The 25,463-nt window shown below is 39.3% G+C and overlaps 2 protein-coding genes across 6 annotated transcripts in view; one reads left to right on the top strand and one right to left on the bottom strand.

Moving 5' to 3' along the window:
• Positions 1-8,394, top strand: part of MCMBP (minichromosome maintenance complex binding protein) — a 44,397-nt gene extending 36,003 nt beyond the window's left edge. The window contains exon 17 of the mRNA XM_055424533.2: positions 8,188-8,394. The gene's annotated coding sequence lies outside the window, so the exon portion shown is untranslated. The remainder of the gene's footprint in view (positions 1-8,187) is intronic.
• The window catches only part of INPP5F (inositol polyphosphate-5-phosphatase F), a 95,433-nt gene continuing 70,280 nt past the window's right edge, over positions 311-25,463 (bottom strand). Inside the window, exons 10-21 of one of the 5 annotated variants that reach the window (XM_088842373.1) lie at positions 22,481-22,605; positions 21,372-21,449; positions 20,141-20,261; positions 19,564-19,587; positions 18,782-18,910; positions 14,619-14,736; positions 12,344-12,542; positions 6,412-6,483; positions 5,379-5,452; positions 4,795-4,923; positions 4,114-4,201; positions 311-2,482 (exon numbers count right to left, since the gene is read on the bottom strand). In XM_088842373.1, the coding sequence (XP_088698499.1) occupies positions 1,327-2,482; positions 4,114-4,201; positions 4,795-4,923; positions 5,379-5,452; positions 6,412-6,483; positions 12,344-12,542; positions 14,619-14,736; positions 18,782-18,910; positions 19,564-19,587; positions 20,141-20,261; positions 21,372-21,449; positions 22,481-22,605 (2,313 nt within the window). In that variant the 3' untranslated portion in view covers positions 311-1,326. The remainder of the gene's footprint in view (positions 2,483-4,113; positions 4,202-4,794; positions 4,924-5,378; positions 5,453-6,411; positions 6,484-12,343; positions 12,543-14,618; positions 14,737-18,781; positions 18,911-19,563; positions 19,588-20,140; positions 20,262-21,371; positions 21,450-22,480; positions 22,606-25,463) is intronic. The other 4 variants (XM_088842375.1, XM_088842374.1, XM_088842372.1 and 1 more) reach the window with 4 other exon arrangements.

Raw genomic sequence — 25,463 nt, 5'->3', positions numbered from 1 at the left:
GGAATTAATTTCCTTGGAGCTTAAAATACACTTTTATCACCTGACCTTGACTTTATTTCCTCTCATGTTGTAGGATACCTTAATAGTTTCGAGAAAAGATGGTAAGAGTACATGTTCAGTTTTGATGTTTAATTTTTAAAATCATAACACTTTAAGAATGAAGTATTTGGAAAGGCTGGGATCAAGAGTTTCAGTTATAGCCAACTTACTAACCTTTGTTTCTGAATTCTTCAGTCTGACTTAAACCCTTATCTTCAAAATGTTATTCAAGGAATTCTCATACACATTATCACTTTAAATTATGATATTTTATTTTAAATAGTCACAACATCTGACACTTCAAAAAAGATACCACTAATAAATAACAAAAGTGGAAATACTTATCAAAGTTACAACAGACATAATGTTTAGCTGAGAATCACTTCAACAGAGTAAGGCTGTAAAGATACCAGAAACACCAATACTTGTTTGGAATAAGACGTGCAACTTTCTTACTGTATGGGCTTACAGACATGGCCCTGGTTCCACATGGTCAATGTTACAGTCGTGCTTCAGGCTAAAATATTCAGTAGTTTCGAGAGCCTATATAAGATGTTATGGACTGCACCTTGCAAAAAGTTACAACTTGAAAACTTCTTTCAAGCTTTACTAGCATCCAATGTGTATATTTTTAACATATCTGAAGAGAGAACAAAATTAATAGGTGCTGGTATTCATATCTGATATCTCAGGTTTCATGGCAGACAGGTCTTAATGCTCTTAGACTTTGGGGTATACAAGGTAGAAATATTTTAAATTTATTTAAGTAGAATGGGGAAAATTAGGATCAAATGGGCATACAGTCCTTGATTCCAGTGCGATTAGCCGTAACTCTATAGGAAATGGTTAAGCCATCAAAAATTAAACCAATAGTTTTTACATTAAAATGCTTCTCCATACTAGTAACACTTAAAGACACAAAACGAAGAATTTAACTTGTAGAGGTTAACACACAGAAATGAGCTGACAGAACAGTAAGTTATAAAAAATGCTACTTATCTAAAAGGATCCGTGTCTACCCTGTGAGTCTACTTCATACATTCTACCCACCCACCCACTCCAAAAGGTTTCATATTATTATGTCCCAAAGTAATCTATTCCTGAATTACTTGCAAAGAGACAAACTGCTCTGTAGTGTATAAGCTACTTAGGTCCTGTTCTAGGATGATGCACTTCCATTGTCCTAGCTCTCAAACTTGAAAATCTGCTCAGGTTCAGTGTTTTAAAAACCTTTCCAAATTAATGTAATTAGAATTTGTGATCCCTAGATTCACATATAGCACTTAACTAAATCTGAATTATTCGTGTCTGGCATTGTGTAAACATATTTTTAAGTTCATTTTGCTGGACTTCATTAACTACTTCAGGATCTACAGGGCTCTTCTGAACCTTTGCCACTGCAAAGTTTATCCCCTGGGTTAACCCAGCCTGGGTAATGTTAGCAACCTGGACCATAGAACTTCGAATCTTTGCAAAAGGAGAGACTGCTCTGCTGCTACAGCTCTCTGAAGGAGAAGAAGTTACATGAAGCCCTCTCTCAAGTTCAAGCGTGCCAGATTCAGAGCCGGGGGTCTTTTGAGATACAACTGAATGCACTGGTTCAACTGACAAAAACTGTGGGCCTGCTGCAGAAAAAGACACGTCTAATTGAGAAGGTCGAGAAGGTAGCTGTTCCGTCGATTCAAACTGAGTTTCTTCACTAGAAACTTGATTGGTCATTTGATTTCCTTCCTCACTAGCCTGCTGAGAAACAGAGCTGGTTTCTGATGGCTGGGTCATTTTGTTTTGTGCATCTTGAACAAATCTGTGGCAGTAAATATCCACAGGCTTGGCAAAGCCAGTCAATGTGTGTATGTTGTCAGCAGAAGGACTTTTCTTCAAAGAAGACTCGTGGCCTTTTCCAAGCCCACTGTCATGAGCAATAGTAACCTCTGAAGGAACATGAATGCTGATATCAGTGCTGCTAATAGACTGGGATCGACTGCCTAACCGAGGTGCTGAAGCAATAATGCCACAACTAGGAAGAACATAGTCTATTGGCCCTACGTTCTCTAAAGAGTTAGTTAGCTGCCTGTCTTCATCAGACTTGGAATTTGTAAGAAACTCATCAGAGTGATATGAATCATTATCTGAAGAGATTTCCCCTTCTGACTCTGCCTGGGCTTTATTATCCATCACACTTGTGTTTTCCATGGTTTCAAGACTACTATCTGATTTCCAAAGATTTACTTTTAAATTTGGTTTTAGAAAGTTAACTTTCATTTCAGGTTTTGTGAAGTTTCCTAGCTTTCGTAGATTGCCAATGTTTACATTGGATTTGGTCTGTTTCACTTTTTGATTTAGAGATGAAAATTTGCTCATTAAAAATTTTTTTCCCTGGGCCAAAGAGCCTTGGTTTTGAGATCTGATGCCAATGATGTCTTCATGAGGTTTACTGCTCTTCCTACAGATTAGAAAGGAAAAAAGTTAATTTCCCATGGAATATGACAGTTCCAATTATTAATGTAAGTGAAAACTCAAGTTGGCCTCAATTCCTTAAAAGTAGCATACTGCTTAATGACAAATCTAGATAACTCCTTTGACTTGATGCTAGAGCATTAATGTCCAATACAAACATGTGGGCTATATACAATTTTATATACAAAAATTTGTCATTTCAACACATAATTCGTAATAAGAGATGATTAATCAGGTATCTTCATCTTTCTCAAACTTAAGTCTTTGAAATGACCAGTGAAGAAGTATTTTATATTTTATAACAGGGCAGCAGAAGCCTTTGCTCAGTGACACTGATGAGTCATCTGCAGGCACTGAGAGGGAAGAGGTGGCACGCTGTGCGACTTTAACCCCAGGTCCAGCAAGCAGGCCACAGACACCTCCCGAGTGAGCTGTCTTCTCCCTCAAGCAGGCCACATGGGGTACTGAAGAACCACCCTGGAGGAACACTACCTCCACAGGATCTTCATCCCACTTCTTGAAGCTCTTCACAGTAATTAGATGAGTTATGTTCTCTTGGACCTTTTGTCTTTACAACTCATCATCATTTGTGATGGCATGCTTCCTTCAACTGTTCTCCCTGGCATTCAGAGAGGAGGGGAGGCAGGGGAGGAGGCAGGGAAGCCTAATGGTAGCTTCAACCTCTGTTTTTGCATTATTCTCAGAATTTCTTTCCCCAAAAACCCCACACCCCAAAATTCAAACTATTCATATTTCAAAACAGCCATATGTGGTGACTCACTACAGTCTGGGGGAGCACAGATCCACCACATCCACGATCTAAACCACCAGCAAAGGAGACACTGACTATAAATGGATATTTACAGCATTTTAACTAAAGCTGGTCTACACACATTGCACTTTGGTTGAATTCAGGCAGAGAAGAAAGGGGAAGGAGCTCCATTTCCGTATGCTTCCTGTGGGCTATCTGAGAAGACTTGGGACATTTAACATAAATAATCTGTTTTCTCCTTAGCCAGCCCTCCTGGTTGCTAGAAATGAGAAAAAGGCAGTCCTATTCACCACACCTCTCAGTACACGAGTTCAACACTTGGTCACACAGGATCACTGATCATGAGAATATTTCATAAAAATTATGTTAATTTAGTTACTGAATATAGTATTGCTTTTGTAAAAAGCTACTGAAATAATTATTTCTAACAGAAGACTGAAAATTTTTCTCTAGATGACCAGATGGTCCTCCTTTCTAGTGGAATTTGGACCTTAAAACCTGCTCATTAGATGGAAAACCCACAAATTCAAAATGTAAAATAATTTGTTTATAGGCTTTATTTTCCCAAATTAACCTAGTGTTTAAAATATACCGGCTGGTTATTTTCTCTAAAAAGTTATTTAAATTTGAATGCTCCCTCTCAGTTTTAAAACATATCACTTGTGGTCATAATTTAAACAAAATTATTACTTTTTGATCCACAAAGATATGATCCGTCCCCCTCTAAATTAACCAACACAATATCATAATGTGATTTCTCTTCATTTTGCAGATACTTTAAAAGAAGTAAAACTTTAATTTTCTCTGTAGAATAAAGACACTTATATGCAAAGTGGTATACTTACCTCTCAAGCTTTTTCTCTATTATAGGTACATCTAATCCCATGGCTTGCTTGGTGATCTGCAGCATCTCCGCAATGCACTGAAGGGTGTCTGAAACCCAAATGTAATTGCATTCCACTTTAGCAAAAACATTTAAAAACCAGCAGTTCTAACTCAGAACTCTAAATGTAGTTTTTGATTTTATAATAGAAGCTTGTTACAACTGATGGAAACATACTGCTTGTTCTTCACCCCCCTCACCAATTCAAAATGTTCTAAAATGTTAACAGAAAACTAAATGAACAACAAAAGAACCAAATCAATTGGAATTAAAAGTTTATTCAGAAATAAACTCTCATCTGTCCAAACGCTGTGCCAGAGCTGAGACAACAGGCAAGAACAAGACAGGCAGGCGTTGTCCCTGACTATTATCCATGAGAGGTGTACGTGGTAGGAAAAGTGTGATGGTTTGACCATCACACTCAAATGGCCAAACACACTCAGAATTCCCATAAGAGATTCCCTTGCCCAAACTATCTAATCAATTTGTGTCTCTGCACTGCCGGGAACAAAGGTGCTATTTCGAGATCTCAAATCACAAAGGTATTTTTCCTGATCACTCACTTGTATAATGGTCTGTACAGTCCCCAGTTGTACTCGGGCTTATAAAGGCAGATATAACTGAACACTTGCACCTCCATTACCTTTTCCATCCTCTTCTGGGTTCCGCACTACAGCTCTCAGTGTGTGGAAATAGCCGCTTGCTTCTTTATATCTGTAGTGCAGTCGCATGCAGGAGAACTTTGGCTTACCAAAAAGAGTGGGTTCAGGACCTGACAACCCAGATGAATATGTGTTAGTCTTTCACGTAACATTCACTTTCTTCTGTATCTTCAAAATACTGATATTTTGATACCCAAAATACTTCAAAATATTGATGATTGATTCATCAATCAATTATTTAGCACTTTTTTTCATCTGAATAAGCACACATTTATCATGATGACTTGGTCTAATAAGACTATAAATAAAAATTCTTCAGTCTCAAATATTTAAACTTTCTAGACTCCAAGTTTAATCTTCACAGGACAAGTAATGAAAGAAACAATTATTATTATGTATCCACCACTCATCTCTAAAATATAAAAGGTAATCTTAAGAAATGGACTACTTAGACAACTCCTTTCTGATTCCAGTAAGATGTTATACCAGTTGCTTCAACAACAACCCACTCTTGGAAGAAACAGTATTTGTTTTCTATGACCTGATGAGTATCTTAAAATTTTACCTATTTCTATTTTTTCCAGGTCTTCAAGACTTAGTCGTTGATACTGGTTTACTTTGTCAACTTCATCATCATAACTAGACAAAGGGAAAGGGAGTAAGAAGAAGATTAAAATCAAAACCATATTTGGCTGGTCAGCTGAGGCATAATAGCAACAACCATTATGCAGGCAAAGTCTTCCACAACACAATACATTCTGGGGTAAAGAGTTATGAAATTTTATATGTATATATATAGCTCAATAGCTAAATGAAAATCAGTTTATAGATCTTACACTAAAAGAAATCAATTACAAAGCAAAATTAAATTCAGTTTTACAAAAGCTCTTACAAAAACTAAAACCAACAAGCCTAAAACTTAACCTAAAAGGAAAGCAAAACACATACTGAAGCTACGTATTCCTGATTTGGCAGATAAATTTGACATCCAAAATCAAAAATGATCAATGCCAACAGGCACCTGGGCAAGGACTGAAAAATGACAGTTCATACCAGACCAAAAAGAAAGTGACTGTGTATTTGAGAAAAATAATTCTGGTTAAGGCTATGAGGAACTGGGTGTCATTTCTAAGGCATAAAAAGTCCTAATTCATCATATCCTTATAATCAGAGAAGTGCATGTGTACACATACACAGTTATCTGTACATAGCTGTCTCATTCCTCACAGCAAAAAAGATAAAAGTATGTTAATGCCTAACAATGGGGAAACATTTAACTATGGTATGGTAATAAAAAATCATGGTATATGGTCAATTACAATAAAAATATGTAGAATACATCAGAACTTGAGATCTATAGGAGATACTATCAAATACTCAAAGAACACTATTACAAAAATACAGATTATAAATAAACTCTAAAATCACATTTTCAAATTGATAAGAGTGATGTGACAATTATGTAAGATAAAGGGGTTCAGTGAAATTTCTTAAAATATATAGCAAAACTAGATTCTTAACTTTTTGTGTTACAAAATCTAAAAAGGATATTTACTCACATGAAAAAAGGAAAAGCTTTAAATCAATAAGCAACTTACTAGGCCACGTAGTATGCAGAGTTAGAAAGCAGTAACAGCACATCCACATCTCTGTGAGTAGCATCAATGAGGCTAAACAAACGTGACACAAGGAATTAAATACTTTCATTTTCATCTACATTTTTCCTATATCAGATCCCCTTATGATAAAAGATTGGTGGAGGCTAGGGTTGGGGGGGAAGTAATCAATGAGCCCTACTTCTGAAGTTAAATGTACACAGTCTATCCATTTGGAGATTAAAAAAACAAAACCAAACCAGGAACACAGTTTAGGAAGGGGGGGTAGGTGGAGGGAAGGACTGGAGTTGAGTAGCCAAGGAGAAGGGAGGGTTCAGGGGAAATAGGATAGTGGTATGTGGGGAGGAGGGGGAACCGCAGGATGGTGGAGGGGATAAGGATTGTAAAGAAAGGAAAATATCAGGCTGAGAAAAGAGAAATTATCTAGATCATCTCACGTGACCTAATCTTCAAGTTACACTGCACACTTACCGTGTGTTTACACCCATGCAGAATGTATCCTTTGAAAGACTTGTACGTGAATAAAACATTTATGTGCAAAAATGGAACCAAACCAAACTATTTTGCTTTTTTTAAAAACTACAGATTAATTTACACAGCTTTTAGGGAATAAGTAAACATTTCCTTATTCTAAGTCCACTTTGCTGTATTTTATCTCCACTCTAAAGTCAAATATCACAGTAAGGGTTAGAAACTGAGTACTGATGAACCATTAAACCAAATACTAACTTTTTTTTAAAAAGTCAACGTGAAATCCACAAATACTCAACAGGTAACATGGGTAGAATCTGAACTCAACCTTTTAATCAAATATCAACTATTAAAACAGCTTTCCAATCAAAAGATGAAAATTAATCTGCACACTTATATTGGTTCTTAAAATTCCATTGCTGGGGTAGATATTTCTTAGAATAGAAATACCTTAGAATTTCATAGCTATTTGCAAAAACTGACCAAATGCTTCTGAAAAACAAATGGAAAACAATAGGGGGAAAAATGACTAGTAGATGGAATTTAAGTAAAGTCACCTACATAATCTGCTTAAGAATGAGATCATTGTTTAACAGGTACTAAAGAGAAAATTTCACCAAGATCTTAAATTGCACACCAGGGGCATCTGTTGCACCATAACTGGAACAATCTTAATCTAAAATAACAAACTGACCTCAATTTACACCAACAACATGCCCCTCAAATACAACTAATTAGACTGAAGAAGTCAGAACCCAACTAATACACAGATTGATCCAAAATACGAGCAGTAACCAACCAACCAACCAACTGGAAAGAGAAAACCATCTATTCTACGATCTTGGCAGCCTCACCGAGAATAACGTAGACGAACACCAATAACATACAATGTAGTTTTGCGCATTGGTGCTTACCTGCGCTCTTAAAACTGTCGCTTGAGCCAAGCCATAAAAATTACGTAGTTTAATCACGTAGTAAAATCACGACACGTAGTTTAATATGAAAAAAAAAATTCTACAACTACTAAATAGTGCTACTTTATCATAGCTTGTATTTTGACACGAATATTTACATTGGTCAAACATGTTCTCAGTCAAAAGCATTACGTCTAGGAAGAAAAGCACTTGGCACGTCACAGGCAATCGAGAAAGAATTCAGCCCTCCCCCACCCGCATTTTTACTTAAGTATAAGCTGCAGTAAATACTTAATTTCCCTCCCCACCACCCTCTGCCCCACTTAAACAGAAATAAACAAAACCTAACCCCCACTTTTTTTTTTTTAAACAGACAAAAGAAAGAAAACCCCTCTTGGTGCTCGCCCGCCCCTCGCCTGCAGCTCGGAGGGAAGGGCCGCGCTACTCGTTTTTCTCTTCCCGCCAGTCAGGCATGCCCTCCTTCCACACGATGAACACGAACACCGCCAGCACCACATGCAGCCCCACCACCGCGACAATGGTCGCGTAAAAGCCACTGTCATCGGGGGACATTAACAGGAGGCTTTGGAAGAGCAGCAATTTGCAGGAAAAATACAACCCCACAGGAACTTTAACCATCAGTCCTGCAAAAAGGAGAAAAATCTTGAAAGTGGTCGCCAGACTGCCGCCTTCGGGCTTGGGCTCGGCAGCGTTGCCGGCGGCATTGCCTGTGGCGTTCGCCTGCCGCTGAGCGGTTGGAGGAGGCCGGTGGGAGCGCGGCATCTGGTCGGTCAGTCGGTCCGTCAGTCCGTCCGTCAAGTAGCCAAAGCTCAGTCACAGCCACCCGCGCCGACCTCACGCCTGCAGCCACTGCGGCAACTGCAGCGCGGCCGCGCCAAGTCCCGCCCGCAAACGCGGCGCTCTTCCGCCGCCCACGCGGTGCGCCCAGCGCGCAGGCGCAGCCCCTCCAGCACCGCCCACGTCCAGAGGAGGGGGCGGCCCCGATCCCGCAGGGAAGCTGAGGTGGGCTCGGCCCCCGCCCGGGTCCCGGGAGAGTGCTGCACGAACATCTTGGTGAAGAGCCGTCCCTCCTCCCCAGAGGCGGCCTGCGGCACCGGGACTAAGCACCTCCCCGCACTGCCGCGCGCCCGACAGCAGGTTGCCGCGCTCCCCGTGAGTCCACTAGCACGAGTACCAGTAGTCAGCTGCTCTCAGTGTAAGAAAAAGCGGGGCCGAGTTGGACAAAATAGAGTGGGCTTTGTGCAGATACTGAAGGGCACCTGGACGGTCCCCCGATTTCCTGTCACATTAAATAGTCCTCCTTCAGCCACCAGTGCACCACCTGGAGCTTACGGGCTGTCACTCGAGTCAGCTCTCCCTGCGGCAGCAGCGGCCACGTGGACGGGAAAGGGTGCGGGACGACCATAGGTCTGATCTGCAGCCAGCGGCTGTCTGCGGGAAATGAACTGAGCTTTGCTTGGGGGTTTAACATACGAAGGCCCGACGGTGGCTGGACAGTTCCAACTAGAGCCCTGGGAGATCAAGGAAAAGGGAAGGGCAGCCATTCTTGCTGCCTGCGCAGGCAGGACCGAGCATTTGTAAACGGCTCGCCGTAACTGTTTTAAAATGTTTAAAATTAAAGAGGACCATAACTGCAGTGAAGTCAGTAAGGCACTGGTTTCTGGCGCAAAATTTATGGGGGTGCCAAAAAAAAACCTGACATCAATGAAAGTTTTTAATGCAGAATTTTTTAAAAATCAAAATTAATGCAAACATACCATGATAAACAAAACATCCAACATTTCAAATAAAGATAGGATCCGACTCTGCAACCTGTCCAACTCTCTCTCGCGTGCCTCACCCTAATCCCAGCTCCATTCCTATAAAGCTTTATGAGAAAAATATGTGGCCCAACTCAACAAGAAAAAAACAACCCAGTTTTTTAAATGAGCAAAGGATTTGAATAGACATTTTTCTGAGGAAGACATACAAATACCCAACAAACCCAAGAAAAAATCTTCAGCATCATCTGTCATGAGGGAAATGCAAGTCAAAACCACAACGCGCCGATACTTCACATCCACTAGGATGACTGCAATAAACATGGGAAAAAAAAGTGTGGGTGAGGACATGGAAAAACTGGAACCCTCACACATTACTCGTGGAAATGTAAAATGGTGCAGCCAGCAAAGAAAATAGTTTGCTGGTTTCTTAAAAATTAAGCATAGTAGCCTGGCAATCTCCTCTCCTAGGTATATACCCAAAAGAAAAACAGGTGTTCAAACAAAAACTTGTTTATAAGTATTCACAGCATCACTGTTTGCAACAGAAGAGCCAGAAGGTGGAAACATAAATGCCCAAAAGAAGAGTAAAAAAAGAAAACATGGCCTATCCATACAATGAAATACTATTCAGCCATGAAAAGGAATGAAGTTCTGCTACATGGCCCAATATCCATGACCCATGGAACATCATGCTAAGTGAATGAAGCCAGTCACAAAGGCCACATATTACATGATTACATTTATATGAAGTGTCCAGAATTCACATATCCAGAGAGAGAAAAGGAGATTAGTGGTTGCTTAGGGGGTGAGGGTGGGGATGGAGTATAAGGATTCTCTTTGTGGTGATTAAAATGTTCTAAAACTGACCAAAATGATGGTCTTACAATATTCAGCATATTCTAAAACCACCCAATTATATACTTAAAATGGATGAAATGTATGCTATACGAATCACATCTCAATAAAGGTATTTTGGGGCTTCCTGGGTGGCAGCAGTGGTAAAGAACCCCCCTGCCACTGCAGGAGATATAAGAGACACGAGTTTGATCCCTGGGTCAGGAAGATCCCCTGGAGGAGGGCATGGCAAGCCACTCTAGTATTCTTGCCTGGAGAATCCCATGGACAGAGGAGCCTGGCGGGCTACAGTCCACGGGGTCGCAAAGAGTCAGACACGACTGAAACTTCTCACACACACACATGTGTTTTAAAAAACCATACATGCAGCTGGAAGCAGACAGGTGCAAACTGTTGCACCCCCAAACCGGAGGGACTGAGGCCACCACAGGCTGTCCAGGATCTGAGCCTGCAAAGCCCCTCCAAGAGCTACTCTTGCTGTCCTCAACCAGGGGCCACCTGTTCTGGGTCCACATCTCTGGCTCAGTAGACAGACTGTATAAAGGCTCTCTAGCAACCTCAGATAGCCCAACGGCAGGTTTCCAAACATCTCCCTTCAAGATAAAAGGAAAACTATCCACCATCCAGAAAATCTTTAAGCCTTGCAAATGATAAATACCAGTAGCAAATTTAAACAAATTTTAGTAGTAATAGAAAGGATGATAACCACAAAGTATCTCTCATAAGAAGGATAGTTCTTAAAGAACTGTCTAATCAAGATGGCAATATAGGGACCTCCCTGGTGGTCTAGTGGTTACAAATCCGCCTTGCATTGTGGAGAATACGGGTTCGATCCCTGGTCGGGCAACTGAGCCCTCGCGTCGTAACTACTGAGCCCTTGCTCTACAACTAGAGTCCACGTGCTACAACGAAAGCTCCCACAGGACACAATGAAGAACCACATGTGGCAACTAAGACCCGAGGCAGCCTAATAAATATCCGACAACAACAACGAAGATGGAGACATATACTTTGGAAATTCAAATGGGCAGAAAACCTCATCGCTTAAGAGTCCAAACATTGCATCCATACATACAGTACTGACTAACCAAGCGAAATAATCCATGAACCTGAAGTCAGGAAGGACTCCCGCGCGCTTTTTATTTATTGTCATATATGTGAACACTCCCTTGCATTCTATTGTTCTTGCAAGCTTGTTTTATGCCCCCTTTATTAAAAAACATATGAAATGTAAAAGAAGATAAACTCTAAATAGAGCCTTTTACTCTCAAAGCTTGGTTTACAATTTTCTGAAGTGTTTCTGATTCATAATATTGAAAATTATAATTTTAGGTTTTAGCCTGAAAGCAAGCAATCTGGGGGATAAATTTGGATCCTGCCATTCAGCTGATATTTTAAAGAACCACTTGAAAGTGGATGGTTTTTGTTTAAAAAAGAATGTAGAGTATTAGTTGGCCTATTTATTTTATGAAAGACCAGGACCACTTAACAACCCAGCAAAGTAACTAGCATCATTAAACCTCCTGGTGCACGCGGTGGTTCTGTGCATTAATACAATAAACCTAGTTTCTGGGACATGGGTTGGGGCTGGGAGCAGGGGAAGAACCATGAAACAATCTTTGAATTGTAGTTTCACAATTTGGGTTTTTAAAAAATCAGATATTACATTATAATATTTTACCTCATTACTGAATTTTTTAGTGCCCCTTTAATTTTACAGCCAAAGTTGAGTGCCTTGTCAGCTTGCCTTAGTACCAGCCATGTATTTGGGAACTGCCATGCACTTTGCATCCATGCTCACAGCTTTATGGACAACTGCTAGCAATAATTAGGACAGCTTAACATCAGAAATTTAAGCACATTAGTCACCAGGACACCACTCCAACTTACCTGGGGTCACAGTCAATAAGGGCCCAGCCACCATGGAACTTTTCATTATCAGGCAGCAGTAACTTCATGTAACTCTGTAAGAGTTGGCTAATTAGTTCCTGGTGGCTTCTCTGATTTTCCTTATGCAAAGCTTCATGCTCTTTTTCCTTGGTAAATATGGAATAAAGATCTTCTGTCACTGGAATGCCTTGCATCAAATCTAGAGTAGAAAGTGTTGATATCTATCATTTTCTTAGTTTACTAATACATTTTTTAAAAGCAAAAGAGAATACAAGACCTAAAACAATAAGACTCTCATTTTAAAAAACAGGCATAAATCTTTGTGACCTTGGACTAGGCATGTTTTTTTTTCATATGAAACTAAAATCACAAGCAACCAAAAGACAAACTAGACACCATCAAAATTAGAAACTTTTGTGTTTCAAAGGAAAACTCCATGACAGTTAAAAGGCAACCCAGAGAGAAGTGAATATTTAAAAATCATCTATAAGGGACCTGTATCCAAGAATATATAAAGAATTCCTGAAAGTGAAAGTTAGTTGCAGTCATGTCTGACTCTGCGATCCCAGGGACTGTAGTCCATCAGGTTCCTCTGTCCATGGGATTCTCCAGGCAAGAGTACTGGAGTGAGTTGCCATTTCCTTCTCCAGGGGATCTTCCCGACCCAGGGATTGAACCCAGGTCTCCTGCATCGCAGGCAGATTCTTTACCAACTGAGCTACTAGGAAAGCCCTACAACTCAATAATAAAAGAATTATTATTATCAATAATAAAAGAATTTCTACAACTTAATAATAAAAAGACAAATAAGCCAATTTTAAGTTGAGCAAAGGAACTGAACAGACAAGTTAACTTCTTCCTGGTGTAGGATGCAGCTCAAGGCTTATTAACAAAATCATTGCAATCCCACTCCTTACATGCGTTTGGGACAGTAAGACTAGAGGCTTCTGGGAGAGAATTGCCAACCACTGGCCTTTTATGGAGTAGCAGTGAGCCCAGACTGCTACTAGCCCGTCTCTCTCGACTTGGAAGAGATTTAGCTTCAGGATTAGGATGAAGCTGATATTTTTGATGGTCAAAATGAGAAAAGGAACAGAATCTGAGTTCTCAGTGACCTAACTGAATTACTAGATCAACCAACAGAAAAAAAAATGTATTAATTTTTCCTTGAAAAAACTGCTAAAATCCAATTTTACTATCAGTACATACCATATCTGTGGCAAATGAACCAAACTTAATTACATCAGACCTCTCAAATTCCTAAATTGCCTATGTGTGGGCCCTACTATTTCATATATAATAAATAATTAGGTTAAAAAAATAGGATTTTTAAAATATTCCTAGAGACCATATCGGAGAAGGCAATGGCAAGCCACTCCAGTACTATTGCCTAGAAAATCCCATGGATGGAGGAGCCTGGTAGGCTGCAGTCCGTGGGGTCGCTAAGGGTCGGACACGACTGAGCGACTTCACTTTCACTTTTCACTTTCACACACTGGAGAAGGAAATGGCAACCCACTCCAGTGTTCTTGCCTGGAGAATCCCAGGGACGGGGGAGCCTGGTGGGCTTCCGTCTATGGGGTCACACAGAGTCGGACACGACTGAAGTGACTTAGCAGCAGCAGCAGCAGCAGAGACCATATGACAAACTGTTATGTTTGGTTCTAATCCAGAATACTCCACATTTACTTTAATCCTTAAAGGTAATACTTTCATGGAAATTAAATTTAAAGTCACATTAAAAAAAAAAATATGCTGTGGCATGAATTCCACTCGGCAATTCACCCTCCATTTTTTCTCTTAAATAATGATAAGAATTGGTTAGGATAGTCTGATATCCTAACACCCTGTTAAATCATGCTTATAAGGAAGGATAGCGTATTTGTCCACAGCAAGAACACATGATAAATATCAGACAAAGAAAATCATTTTATCTCTCAGGCTTGAGTAATAGGAAAACAGAATATGGAGTTTTTACTTGATGAGGTTTTAGGGCACCATATTCCATAATCCAGAAGCCTCAACCTTGCCTTCTGTTACATGAATAACAAATTGACAAATATGTATGGAAATGAGCAGTTTCTTTTGCTACTCCAGCCTAAAAAATTTGTCAGATTCTAATCTTGTAAAAATTTGATTTATTGGGTAAGATGTTCAATGTAGAAACACAAGTGTATTATAAAACATATGGATTATGTTAATGAAGTTGGTTACTGTAAAATGTTAGTCACAGAAAGTATAACAAATTTTAAAGAAAGACATTTGTGTTACTTACCTATAACAGCTTGCCTGTAAGCATCCTTAAATCGATTCAGGTAATACCTATTTGCCGAGTTAACACCATCTTTCATAACTCCTGCTAACTTCCTTTCTCCTGTCCTTGTAAAGTCACCCTGTCAAGAATAAAGTCACTTTGACAATTTATGCAAACACAAAAATGTTCCTGAAGTCAGTGTGGGCTTTTGATTCAAGACTGGAATTCTACAGGCTGTTACAATTTCCAAATAATGTTATTAAAATATCTACCAGTATTTGACTCAGATCCAAGCATGTCAAATAACTAAACACGCTATTGGTGTTATCTACCTTCACAGTTAGATGGTGCTTTAAGGTAAAGCCATTCTTGGCAGTCTGTAGAATATCTAGAACTTATAGGTCAAAACCTATATATAACAAAACAAAGATTTTCAAGCCTCCACTGGTATGATATTCAAAACACACAAATATCTGATGGGGGAAAATGTGGACAGTTCCCTAGAGCTTATTACAACAGTATTTAACCTGTGTATGTGGTTGTGTGTACATATAGACAGAGCAGAGGTTTCCATACCTTGCTGCACATTACAATCCCTGTAGAATGATCCAATAAAGATATAATTGTTTTCTCTTGGTTCTCACAACAAAGGTGTCAGAGCAAGTCCCTAGAGAGGTAGGGAAAGCAGTCTCTTTTTTCCCCCATCCCAACCCCACTATTTCCATCCAAGGCAATCTTAGAAATGGGCCCTGTCCTAAAACTGACAATTTAGGAAGAACATGTTGCCAATTAGGTCATTCACAGAAAATATTAATTTAGCAACAGGACTCTATTATGGAAAAGAGAGACATGAATGCTGCATCTAAAGAATTTTAATATCAAAGGAAAAAAGTATTCCTCTTTGTCCAGCTTTGTATAATTAGAGCATACCCCTGCAGAAGTTTAAGGTGTACGGTATGGTATTTTGTGTATATAGTATTGTTAATTATAGTCACCACGCTGCACTTTAGATCCCCAGAACTCAGGAGTGAAAGTTTGTACTCTGACCAGTCTCTCCCCATTTACGCCATCCTCTGGTAACCATCAGGCTCAGTGTTTCTGTGAGTCTGACGTTTAAAATTGCACATGTAAGTGAGCTCACGCATTATTTTGATTTATTTTGGCGATGCTGCGTCTTCGCTGCTGCGCGCAGGCGTTCTTTACTTTCTGTGCAGACTTCTCTCGTTGTGGAGCATGGGCTCTAGGGGCCAGTGTCAGCAGCTGAGGCACATGGGCTTAGTCACTTCATGGCCTGTTGGATTTTCCCACACCAAGAATTGAACCCCGTGTCTCCTGCATTGACTGGGAGGCAGATTCTTAACCACTGGAGCACCAGGGAAGTTCAGAGATCATGCATTACTTGTCTTTCTCTGTTTGCCTGATTTCACTTTTTCACTTAACGTAATACCCTCAAGGTTCATCCATGTTGCTAAAAATGTCAGGATATCGTTTTCTTTTAAGTAAACTATTTATTTATTTTTGGCTACGATAGGTCTACATTGCTGTGTGCAGTCTTCCTGTTACAGTGGCTTCTCTTGTGGAGCATGGGTAGGCACCTGGGCTTCAGTAGATACGATTCACAGGTTCTACCAAGTGGGTTCTGGAGTTGGGGCAAACGGGCTTGGTTCCTCCTTGGCATGTGGGATCTTCTCGGACCAGGGTCAAACTTGTATGCTTTGCATTGGCAGGCAGACTCCCTACCACTGGACCACCAGAGAAATCCCAGGACTTTCTTCCTTTTATGACTGAACATTCCGTTTTATATATATATACATATCTAATTTTGTATGGCTGCTTCCCTCGTCAACATCTTCTTTAGTCATTCATTCTGCATCAGATGCTTAGGTTCTTCCCAGATCCTGACTACTGTGAATAGTGCTACGATGAACACAAGAGTATCTGGAAGAGGCTTTCTTCCAGATATTGATGTCATTTTCTCTGGGTATATATTTATAAAACAGGACTGATGGATCATATGTCCCATTTTTAATTTTTTGAGGAACCTCCTTACCATTTCCCATAATGGCTATGCCAATTCACATGCCCACCAACAATGTACAAGGGTGAGCTTTCTGCCAACCTTGTTATCTCTTGCCTTTTAGATAACAGCCATTCCAACAGGTGATAGCTCATTGTGGTTTTGATTTCCATTTCCCTGAGGATTACTGGCATTGAGCATTTTTTTATGTACCTGCTGGCCATTTGTATATCTTCTTTGGAAAAATGTTCAAATCTTTGCCCATTTTAAAATCAGTTTGTTTTTTTTTTCTATTGAGTGGCATTACTTCTTTACATATTTGGGATATTAACCCTTTCTCAGACATATGGTTTGCAAATATTTTCTCCCATTCCATGAGTTGTCTTTTCATTCTGTTGATTACTTACTTTGCTATGCAAAACATTTTTTGTTTGATGTTGTCCCACTTGTTTATTTTTACTTTTCTTCTTGTGCTTTTGGTGTCAGTAAAAAAAATTACTGCTAAGACCAAGTCATGAAATGTTTCCCTATGTTTTCTTGTAGGAGTAAAGTTTCAGGTCTTACATTTAAGTCTTTAACCTATTTCAATTCAAGTTTTGTGAATGGTGTCCAGTTTAGTAATTGTGCATGTGAATATTTAAGTTTCCCAACACCATTTAGTGAAGAGACTATCATTTCCCTATTGACTATTCTTGGCTCCCTTGTTAAATTATTGGTTGACTGTACACATGTAGGTTTGTTTCTGGGCTCTTGGTTCTATGCCATTGGTCTTTGTGCCTGTTTTTATGCCAGTACTATACTGGGTTGATTACTACAACTTTCCAATATAGTTTGAAATCAGAAGTAGGATGCATCCAGTTTTGTTCTTTCTCAAGATTGCTTTGGCTATTAGGGGTCTCATGTGTTTCCAAATGAATTTTAGGACTGTTTTTTCTATTCTAGTAGAAAATCCCAATGGAATTTTGATAGAGATTACACTGAATCTGAAGATGGCTTTGGGTAGTATTTTAATACTAATTTTTCTAAGCCATCACCTGGGCTATCTTCCACTTATTTGTGCTTTCAATTTCTTTTATCAATGTCTTAGTTTTTAGTGTACAGATCTTTTACCTTCTTGTTTAAATTTATTCCTTAGTATTTTATTGTTTTTGATGCTATTATAAATGGGGTTGTTTTCTTTTTTAGATAATCTCTATTAGTATACAGAAATAACCGATTTTCATAGGTTGATTTTGTATCCTGCAACTTCACTGAATTAATTTATTAGTTCTAACAGTTTTCTGGTGGAGTCTTTAGGATTTTATTCAGGATTTGTTATAACAAATATTCTGGGGTGAACTATTTACCTTGAAGGAAAATAACCATCAGCCTAATTTAAACTGATTCAACCGCTTCCTACTGCCAAGAGAGGGAGTGACTAGGAACCAGTGACTGTATTTTATGTTTACATTCAATTCTGTGAAGATCAGCTTGGTAGGATCCTCAAAAGACTTTATGTAAAACAATCACAAAAAGATAATAAAACATTTCTTCACCATTTACGGTGTGTCAGGGAACAATCTAAGCTCTAACGTATTAGCTCATATAATCCCACACCACTTTTTTTGAAGTGAGCCTAAAATTACTCCTGTTTTATAAATGAAGAGACAGACACAGAGAATTTAAGTGACTTGCCCACAGTCACAGAGCTAGTTAAGTGGCCGGGTTGGGATTCAAATTTAGAGGAGGCAAATTATACTAGGGATCCAAATCCCACCAACCGACATGTTTTATTTTGTCTGTATACAGTTTTAAAAACCAACTATTACATATGAAATTGCAGATTTCCAAACTCCCTTGAAAACTGGGAGCTCTGGCAACACTGGGCCTCTAGCCCCATTAGGAAGCAGCAGAACAGCACCTTCCTGAGTGAGTCATCACATGCGCTTTCTCAGGTACTCATCGCCCATCTCTCCCTTTAAGCTAATGAGTGGCCAGTTCAAGTCACACTACTCGGCACCTGCAGGAATTTGGAAGTGTGACCCCTGCCTTACCCAAACATTCCAGAGTCAACTACATAGACCTACCACCTGAAACCCACAGGCTTTTCTCTCAAAAACCAAGTCGGTTTTAAACCACACCCTGTGTCCCACAGAATGACCCACAGATGCTGGCTACAGATACTCACCTTCAGAGCAGCTGTCCCAGCATACTGTCTGCTAATGGAGTCACCATTGTTGGCCCACATTATCTGATAAATCCGATTGCACTTCACTGGTAATGGCTGCTCTGGGGGCATCACACCTAATTTTTTCAGCTAAAATGAATGCATTGGTAGATTAACTGCAGATAAGCCAGGAAACCATAGTATAAAACATACTGCAGAGAAAGGAAGCACATGCACGTACAATTTAGGACCCTTCAAGAAACGTTTTCAGACTTTTTCAAAGTAAAGCACCACTTGAGAGACAGCTTTATGAACTGCTGCATCTGAATAAACAGAATAAAACATTCATACTGTTCTGGTGTCATTTTTAATGTATAGACTCATACTATTGTATCTTTTTTTGAAATCTGGCAATGAAGTGAAGCTAACTATCAAAAAAATCATATAGAAACAACAGTAACATTAATAGTAGCAGAGCAGTAAGTACTCAGTAAAGGTTAAGTCTGGTGCCATATGCTAAGAGCTTTCTAAAATAAATGATCTCATTTATTCCTCATAACAAGTCTATGCAATCAATACCCTTTAGTACTCTCATTTTATGGAAGAAAAGAAAGAAGTTTGGAGAGGCTGAGTTCTTTGCATGGGGTCAACACCTAGCATGAGGTAGGGCCAGGGCTTCATCACCAAAGCCGAGCTGCTTCAATGCAACAGTAGAAGACTTCCTCTAAGGACAGTCACAAGGCTCTAGCAGGAAAACAAAACAAAACACCATGCGAGGAATATCAACCTTCGGATTTCATTACCCAGGTGTTGGAAGGATGAAAGATCTAAAAGGAGACACAGAGGTAAGAGATGTAATAACTACAGGAAACAGGTGCCACCAAGAGGTTTGGAGCACAAAGGGAAGAGGCTGGTTCTGTGATGCCAAAGGACCCACAGCCCCAGAGAGGGTGCTGATGATGGGAATATAACACAGGTGAACAAACTTGTCCCTTTTTCCTCCTTCAGCCTCACAGTCTTCTTTGAAAGCCCCTACTGGCAGAGCCTGACATGGAAGCAGGTGGTCGAGCAGAAAAGTGGTGTGCATACCCTATGCTCCAAGAACAGGCAGAGGGTGTGTAGCTGAGAGAAAAAAGTAAATGACTACACAGTGCCACCCACTACATTATTAAATTTTGGGCCGCATGTTTTTGAAATGAGTACTTAAGAAAACACCACCTGATTCAACTGATTTCTAGCAAAGGTTGTACTTTCCAGGTTTTAAAGCAACAAGGATGGTTGCATGCTGTAAATGTTCTATGGCAGGAAGATTTTAGCTACCTGTTTTCAGGTGAAAAAATCAGAAATGAATATTTACAATCCAGTGGACTCCAAAATTACCTGTTGTTCCATGACCACGCGTGCAATGGCAGCTTGGACCACATTGGTGCGATCCAGGCAGTCCATGCAATTAACTCGAAAAATTCCTTCTTGTTTACATATTACTCCAGCTTGATCAACCCTTTTCAAAAACAGTATGGAGTTACTTTACAATAGGAAATACCTAAAAGTTTTCAAAACCCACAATTCTTTACAGTATAATAATAACAACAGCAACACTGGTTAATTGCTTGAAATATCATGTGGCAGGCAATACCGAGAACTTCGTAGACATTATTGTTAATTTATACAATAACCTGACAAGGAAGATATTACCCTCATTTTGGGAAAAAAAAAATGAGATGCAGAGTGACTTTCCTGAGTCACACAATTACTAAGCAGAGCTGACACAACCTCAGCTATGCTTTTCTACACATTTAAAACCAGAAGGCACTTTAAAACAACATCCTGTTCCCTGCTTTTTGACTTCAAGCAGAAATGAATCTAAATGAGCTTGTACAGACTAATTCACTCTACCACCCAGGGTGGAATCATTTGCCTCACTCATCTAATTCCTCTGGCCACCTGTGGCCTTAAAATCTAATCAAATGTTCTCTTCTGTCGTTTAAGCCAATTTCTCCTTCCTGCTTCTCCCTCCTATAGTCTGAGAATCATTTTTCTTCTCCAATTTTTAAATGTCTCAAAATTGAGACCAAATACCTCTAAGCCTTCCTTCCCATGTTAGGGACCAAGAATAAATGTAGAGGACAGAGCATTAGAAGGAATTAAAGAACAGTCATAGAGCACTTTGCTCCATTTTGCCAATCATCTGACACCTTCTTCCTGTTCAAAGCTAACAATGCCTAACGACTAATACTTTTCAAAAGGAGAATAGGAATCTGGAAGTGAAACAAAAACAAAATTTCTTTCCCAGCCTGCTATTATTTTAACGCTTGGTGGTTCCGTTCCGTTCCGTCGCTCAGTCCTGTCCAACTCTATGCGACCCTATGGACTGTAGCCTACCAGGCTTCTCCGTCCATGGGATTCTCCAGGCAAGAATACTGGAGTGGGTTACCGTTTCCTTCTCCAGGGGATCTTCCCGACCCAGGGATCGAACCCGGGTCTCCCACATTGGAGGCAGACACTTTAACCTCTGAGCCACCAGGGAAGCCACGCTTGGTGGTACTAGACAAAAAACATATGATTTGACAGACCAAGAGTTTGTCAAACTGATTTCTTATGAAATACCTACCAACACCACTTCATGTCAAGAATAATGTCATGAATGGCATCTGTTAGTGTTTGGACATTCTCAAACTTCATTCCTCGGCTAAAATATATGCCAAAAGAAAGAAAAACATCTTTAAGACTATTTTTTAAGCTTAAGATATGATATCTAAGACTACTCAGAAAAATTAAAATTATTACTGTAAAAATGAGATTAATACTACTTTAAATTATATGGGAAATTATATAAATATTTACAAGTAATCTGTATTATGAAAGAAAATATGCTTAAGAGTACACTGAAACACATCACAGCCACCGGAAGCTTCTTTCCCCACCAAAGTTTTCAATACATAGGTAAATGAACCAACACTAGAGCCAGGCTTATGACAAAAGAAATGTTCTTTCAGAATACACACAAGTTAAAATTACCATCAAAATGATCGCTGTTTTCCAGATAACTAGTGAACTTATCCCAAGGGAGAGCATTATTACTAATGGAGTATGAAGACGAGCCAGCAGGATGAGTTTTAAGTAAGGGAACGCTATTACTCCTGCCAGGCTCAAACTCAAGCAGAAAGAAAAAGCTCCACTGATTAAGTGAAGGATAAAAGGGAAAAAGGAACTCTAAGTCTTGAAGTCATTTTGGAACAAGAAGACTGAATATTTCAGGAAGAATTAACTAAAATTTTTTGGTAAAATAAAACCAATATGAAAATGGGACTAAGAAATGATCATCCTCTCCTTTCTAACAATGAGAACAAGATTTTCTTCCCAATAAAAAAAGAGAAGAAAAACTAAGGCCTCTGTGGCAGCAACTACTACAAATACTGGACCTGATCAAAACTCATATCAGGAAGCCATCTTTTTTTTCTCTTTTTTTTAAATTATGAAAGTATGATAACACATTTATAGGAGACTTGGAAAATACAGAACAAAGTTACATATAGTTCTACTATACATTACAATTCTTTTAAGTAGAGAAATTAAGATTTTTATTTGGAGTTTCAATATCAAACTCTCAAAAATTAATAGAATGGATAGAAAAGTAGAAGGATATAGTTGACCTGAAAAGCACTATGAACCAATTCAACATAATTAAGATTTATACAATTTTTCAGGAAGCCATCTTACCAGTGCTCATGGAAATCAAATGAAACATAGGTGAGGTGTGAGTTGTTAAAGAGCAACACTTGTTTCAGGTAAGCATCACCAATTATTTTCTCTCTTCCTGCCTGGTCTACCAAATTAATAATAACCTGTGAGAGTGGGGAAAAAGAAAAAGTTCAGTTAATCAGATCTGAGACTCATGATTTTCACTGAATTTATTTAGAGTTATGTTTGAGAAATATTTTCTACCCAGGTTTAGAAATTAATCCACTCAAGCATCCGTTTTTTCCCCTATAAAATTAGATTTTCATTTATTACACTTAGGTTTATGAAAATTTACATCAATGGCAAGAATAGTTTTACACATTATACATGTGTAATAACTTATTAGAATACATAATGAAAACAAGTTCCTTTATGATAGATATTTTAAAGCTCTAGAATAATTTTTAAAGAAATATACAAGACTATACTATACACAGACTATACTGTAGATACTATATATTACTATACTATTATATACTATAGTGGCATACTATAAATGATATTGGGATAACTGTCTTATTTACATGGGGGGGACTTAAGTTAGCCCCTTCATTATATATAAAGAAATTCTAGATGCATTAATGATCTATATATTTTTTCTTCAAGTTATAAAAAAGCAAGAAGAATGTTGGCATGATTTTTCCCTAGTTGTAGGATATCACAGGACTTTCCAAGCATAATAAAAACCAGAGAGCATAAAGAAAAAGATGGACAGATGTGACAACATGAACATTTAAAACCTCTGTGTACCAAATGACAGTGTAAGAAAACATTAAGAAAAACAGAGGACTACCTAGGGGAATATACCTGCAACACAAAAACCATTAAAATATAGAGTGCTATAAATTCAGTAAGAAAAATACAGGTAAAGGATTCAGAAGATATTCAGAAGAGAAAATAGACAAATAGCCAATATACATGAGATTTGCAACTTCGTTAATAATGATATGTAAATTTTAAAACAGAAAACCAGTTTTAATCTATAGACAGGCAAAAACCGAATACTAAATATGGACAGCATGGTGAATATGTGGAGAAATAGGTACCGGCTCTCACTGCTAAGAGTATAAACTGGAATGATCTCTCTGGAAGCAACTGAGTGGTGAACATCAACCTAAAGTTAATCTAATGTGTGATCCCTTAGACTGCAAGGAGATAAAACCAGTCAATCGTAAAGGAAATCAATCCTGAACATTCATTGGAAGGACTGATGCTGAAGCTGAAGCTCCAATACTCTGGCTGCCTGATGCAAAGAACTGACTCATCAGAAAATACCCTGATGCTGGGGAACACTGAAGACAGGAGGAGAAGGGGACAAAGAGGATGAGATGGTTGGATGGCATTACCAACTTGATGTACATGAGTTTGAGCAAGCTCCGGAAGTTGGTGATGGACAGGGATGCCTGGCGTGCTGCAGTCTATAGAGGCGCAAAGAGTCGGACACAACTGAGCAACTGAACTGAATGTTTGATCCAGCCATATCACTTCTAGAAATTCAGTCTATAAAGCACATACATATTTCAAAACGTGTAAAAGATGTTCTGTGGGGAATTTTAGAATAGCAAGCAGAAACTATCCTAAAGGTCCACCAGTGGAGAACTGGTTGAATAACGGCGATCAGTTACTATGTAAAAACAGTTGCAGAACGATGTATATGGTATAGCTTATAGCCTTCTTTTGACTTAAATTTCGAATGCATATATATGCACGTGTCAAGATGTTTCTTTGCTGCAAATAACAAATCCCTGACTCAAATCTCAGGACAGAAGTCTGTTCTGAACCTCAGAAGTCTGGAGGTTGCATGGCTCTGGAACTGCTTTATTCAGTAGTTACCAATACCAGCTCTTTTGTTCTACCATCTTTCACATATTGATCAATCTTCAAGCTAGTGAACTAGCCTGGTTAAAGTTGCAGCTACCAGTCAAATCCAGACACAACCACCACAGAGGGACTGTGGGTTCCTGCATCTCTTTTTATTAGAACAAGAAATCTTGCCTGGAGCCTCCCAGCAGACTTCTCTTCACATCAGACCTTGCTGGTCAAAGTGCCAAAAACATACACTGGCCCACACCTATACCAACCACAGGCAAGAGCAACAGTAGCAACACCGTGACTGAGTCAGACAAACCACAGGACTACCTCCCAGAACAATTCCCCAAGGGATGAGGCTGGATAAAAGGACACCCTTGGGGTACTGTTAGAAAGGAACAGATGACTGCTAATACCTACGCCCATGAGACTGAGGTGCACAAACAGGTCATGAAAGTCAGCAGGGAGCAAGAAGGGTGGTCAAGAAATTATTTCTTCTCCTTTCTTTACATATCTCAGTATTACTTCAATTTTTATAACAATTAGGTGTTACCACTGTAAGTAGGTGATACTACTTATTGGCTCTGTTGAGCTTAATCGTGTCTGACTCTTTTTAGCCCCATGGACTGTAGTCTGCCAAGCTCCCCTTCCATGGGATTTTCCAGGCAAGAATACAGGAGTGCATTGCCATTTCCTCCTCCAGGGGATTTTTTGACACCTGACTCAGGGATCAAACCCACAACTCTGTGTCTCCTGCATTGGCAGGCAGGTTCTTTACCACTAGAGCCACCTGCTGCTGCTGCTAAGTCGCTTCAGTCGTGTCCAACTCTGTGTGACCCCATAGACGGCAGCCCACCGGGATCCTCCGTCCCTGGGATTCTCCAGGCAAGAACACTGGAGTGGGTTGCAATTTCCTTCTCCAAGGCATGAAAGTGAAAAGTGAAAGTGAAGTCGCTCAGTCGTGTCTGACTCTTAGCAACCCCAGGGACTGCAGCCTACCAGGCTCCTCCGTCCATGGGATTTTCCAGGCAAGAGTACTGGACTGGGGTGCCACTGCCTTCTCCAAGAGCCACCCGGGAAGCCCACAGTACTACTTCTAACTACACATACTGCACATACATGAAATTTTTTTCAGATTGTAAAAAATTTAAAT

The sequence above is a fragment of the Moschus berezovskii genome, chromosome 12 (assembly GCF_049115385.1).
Source record: "Moschus berezovskii isolate FMDL1 chromosome 12, NW_MosBer_1.0, whole genome shotgun sequence".
Taxonomy (NCBI): Eukaryota; Metazoa; Chordata; class Mammalia; order Artiodactyla; family Moschidae; genus Moschus; species Moschus berezovskii.
The sequence above is the reverse complement of the archived record's forward strand: the minus strand, read 5'-3'. Positions and strand labels throughout refer to the sequence as shown.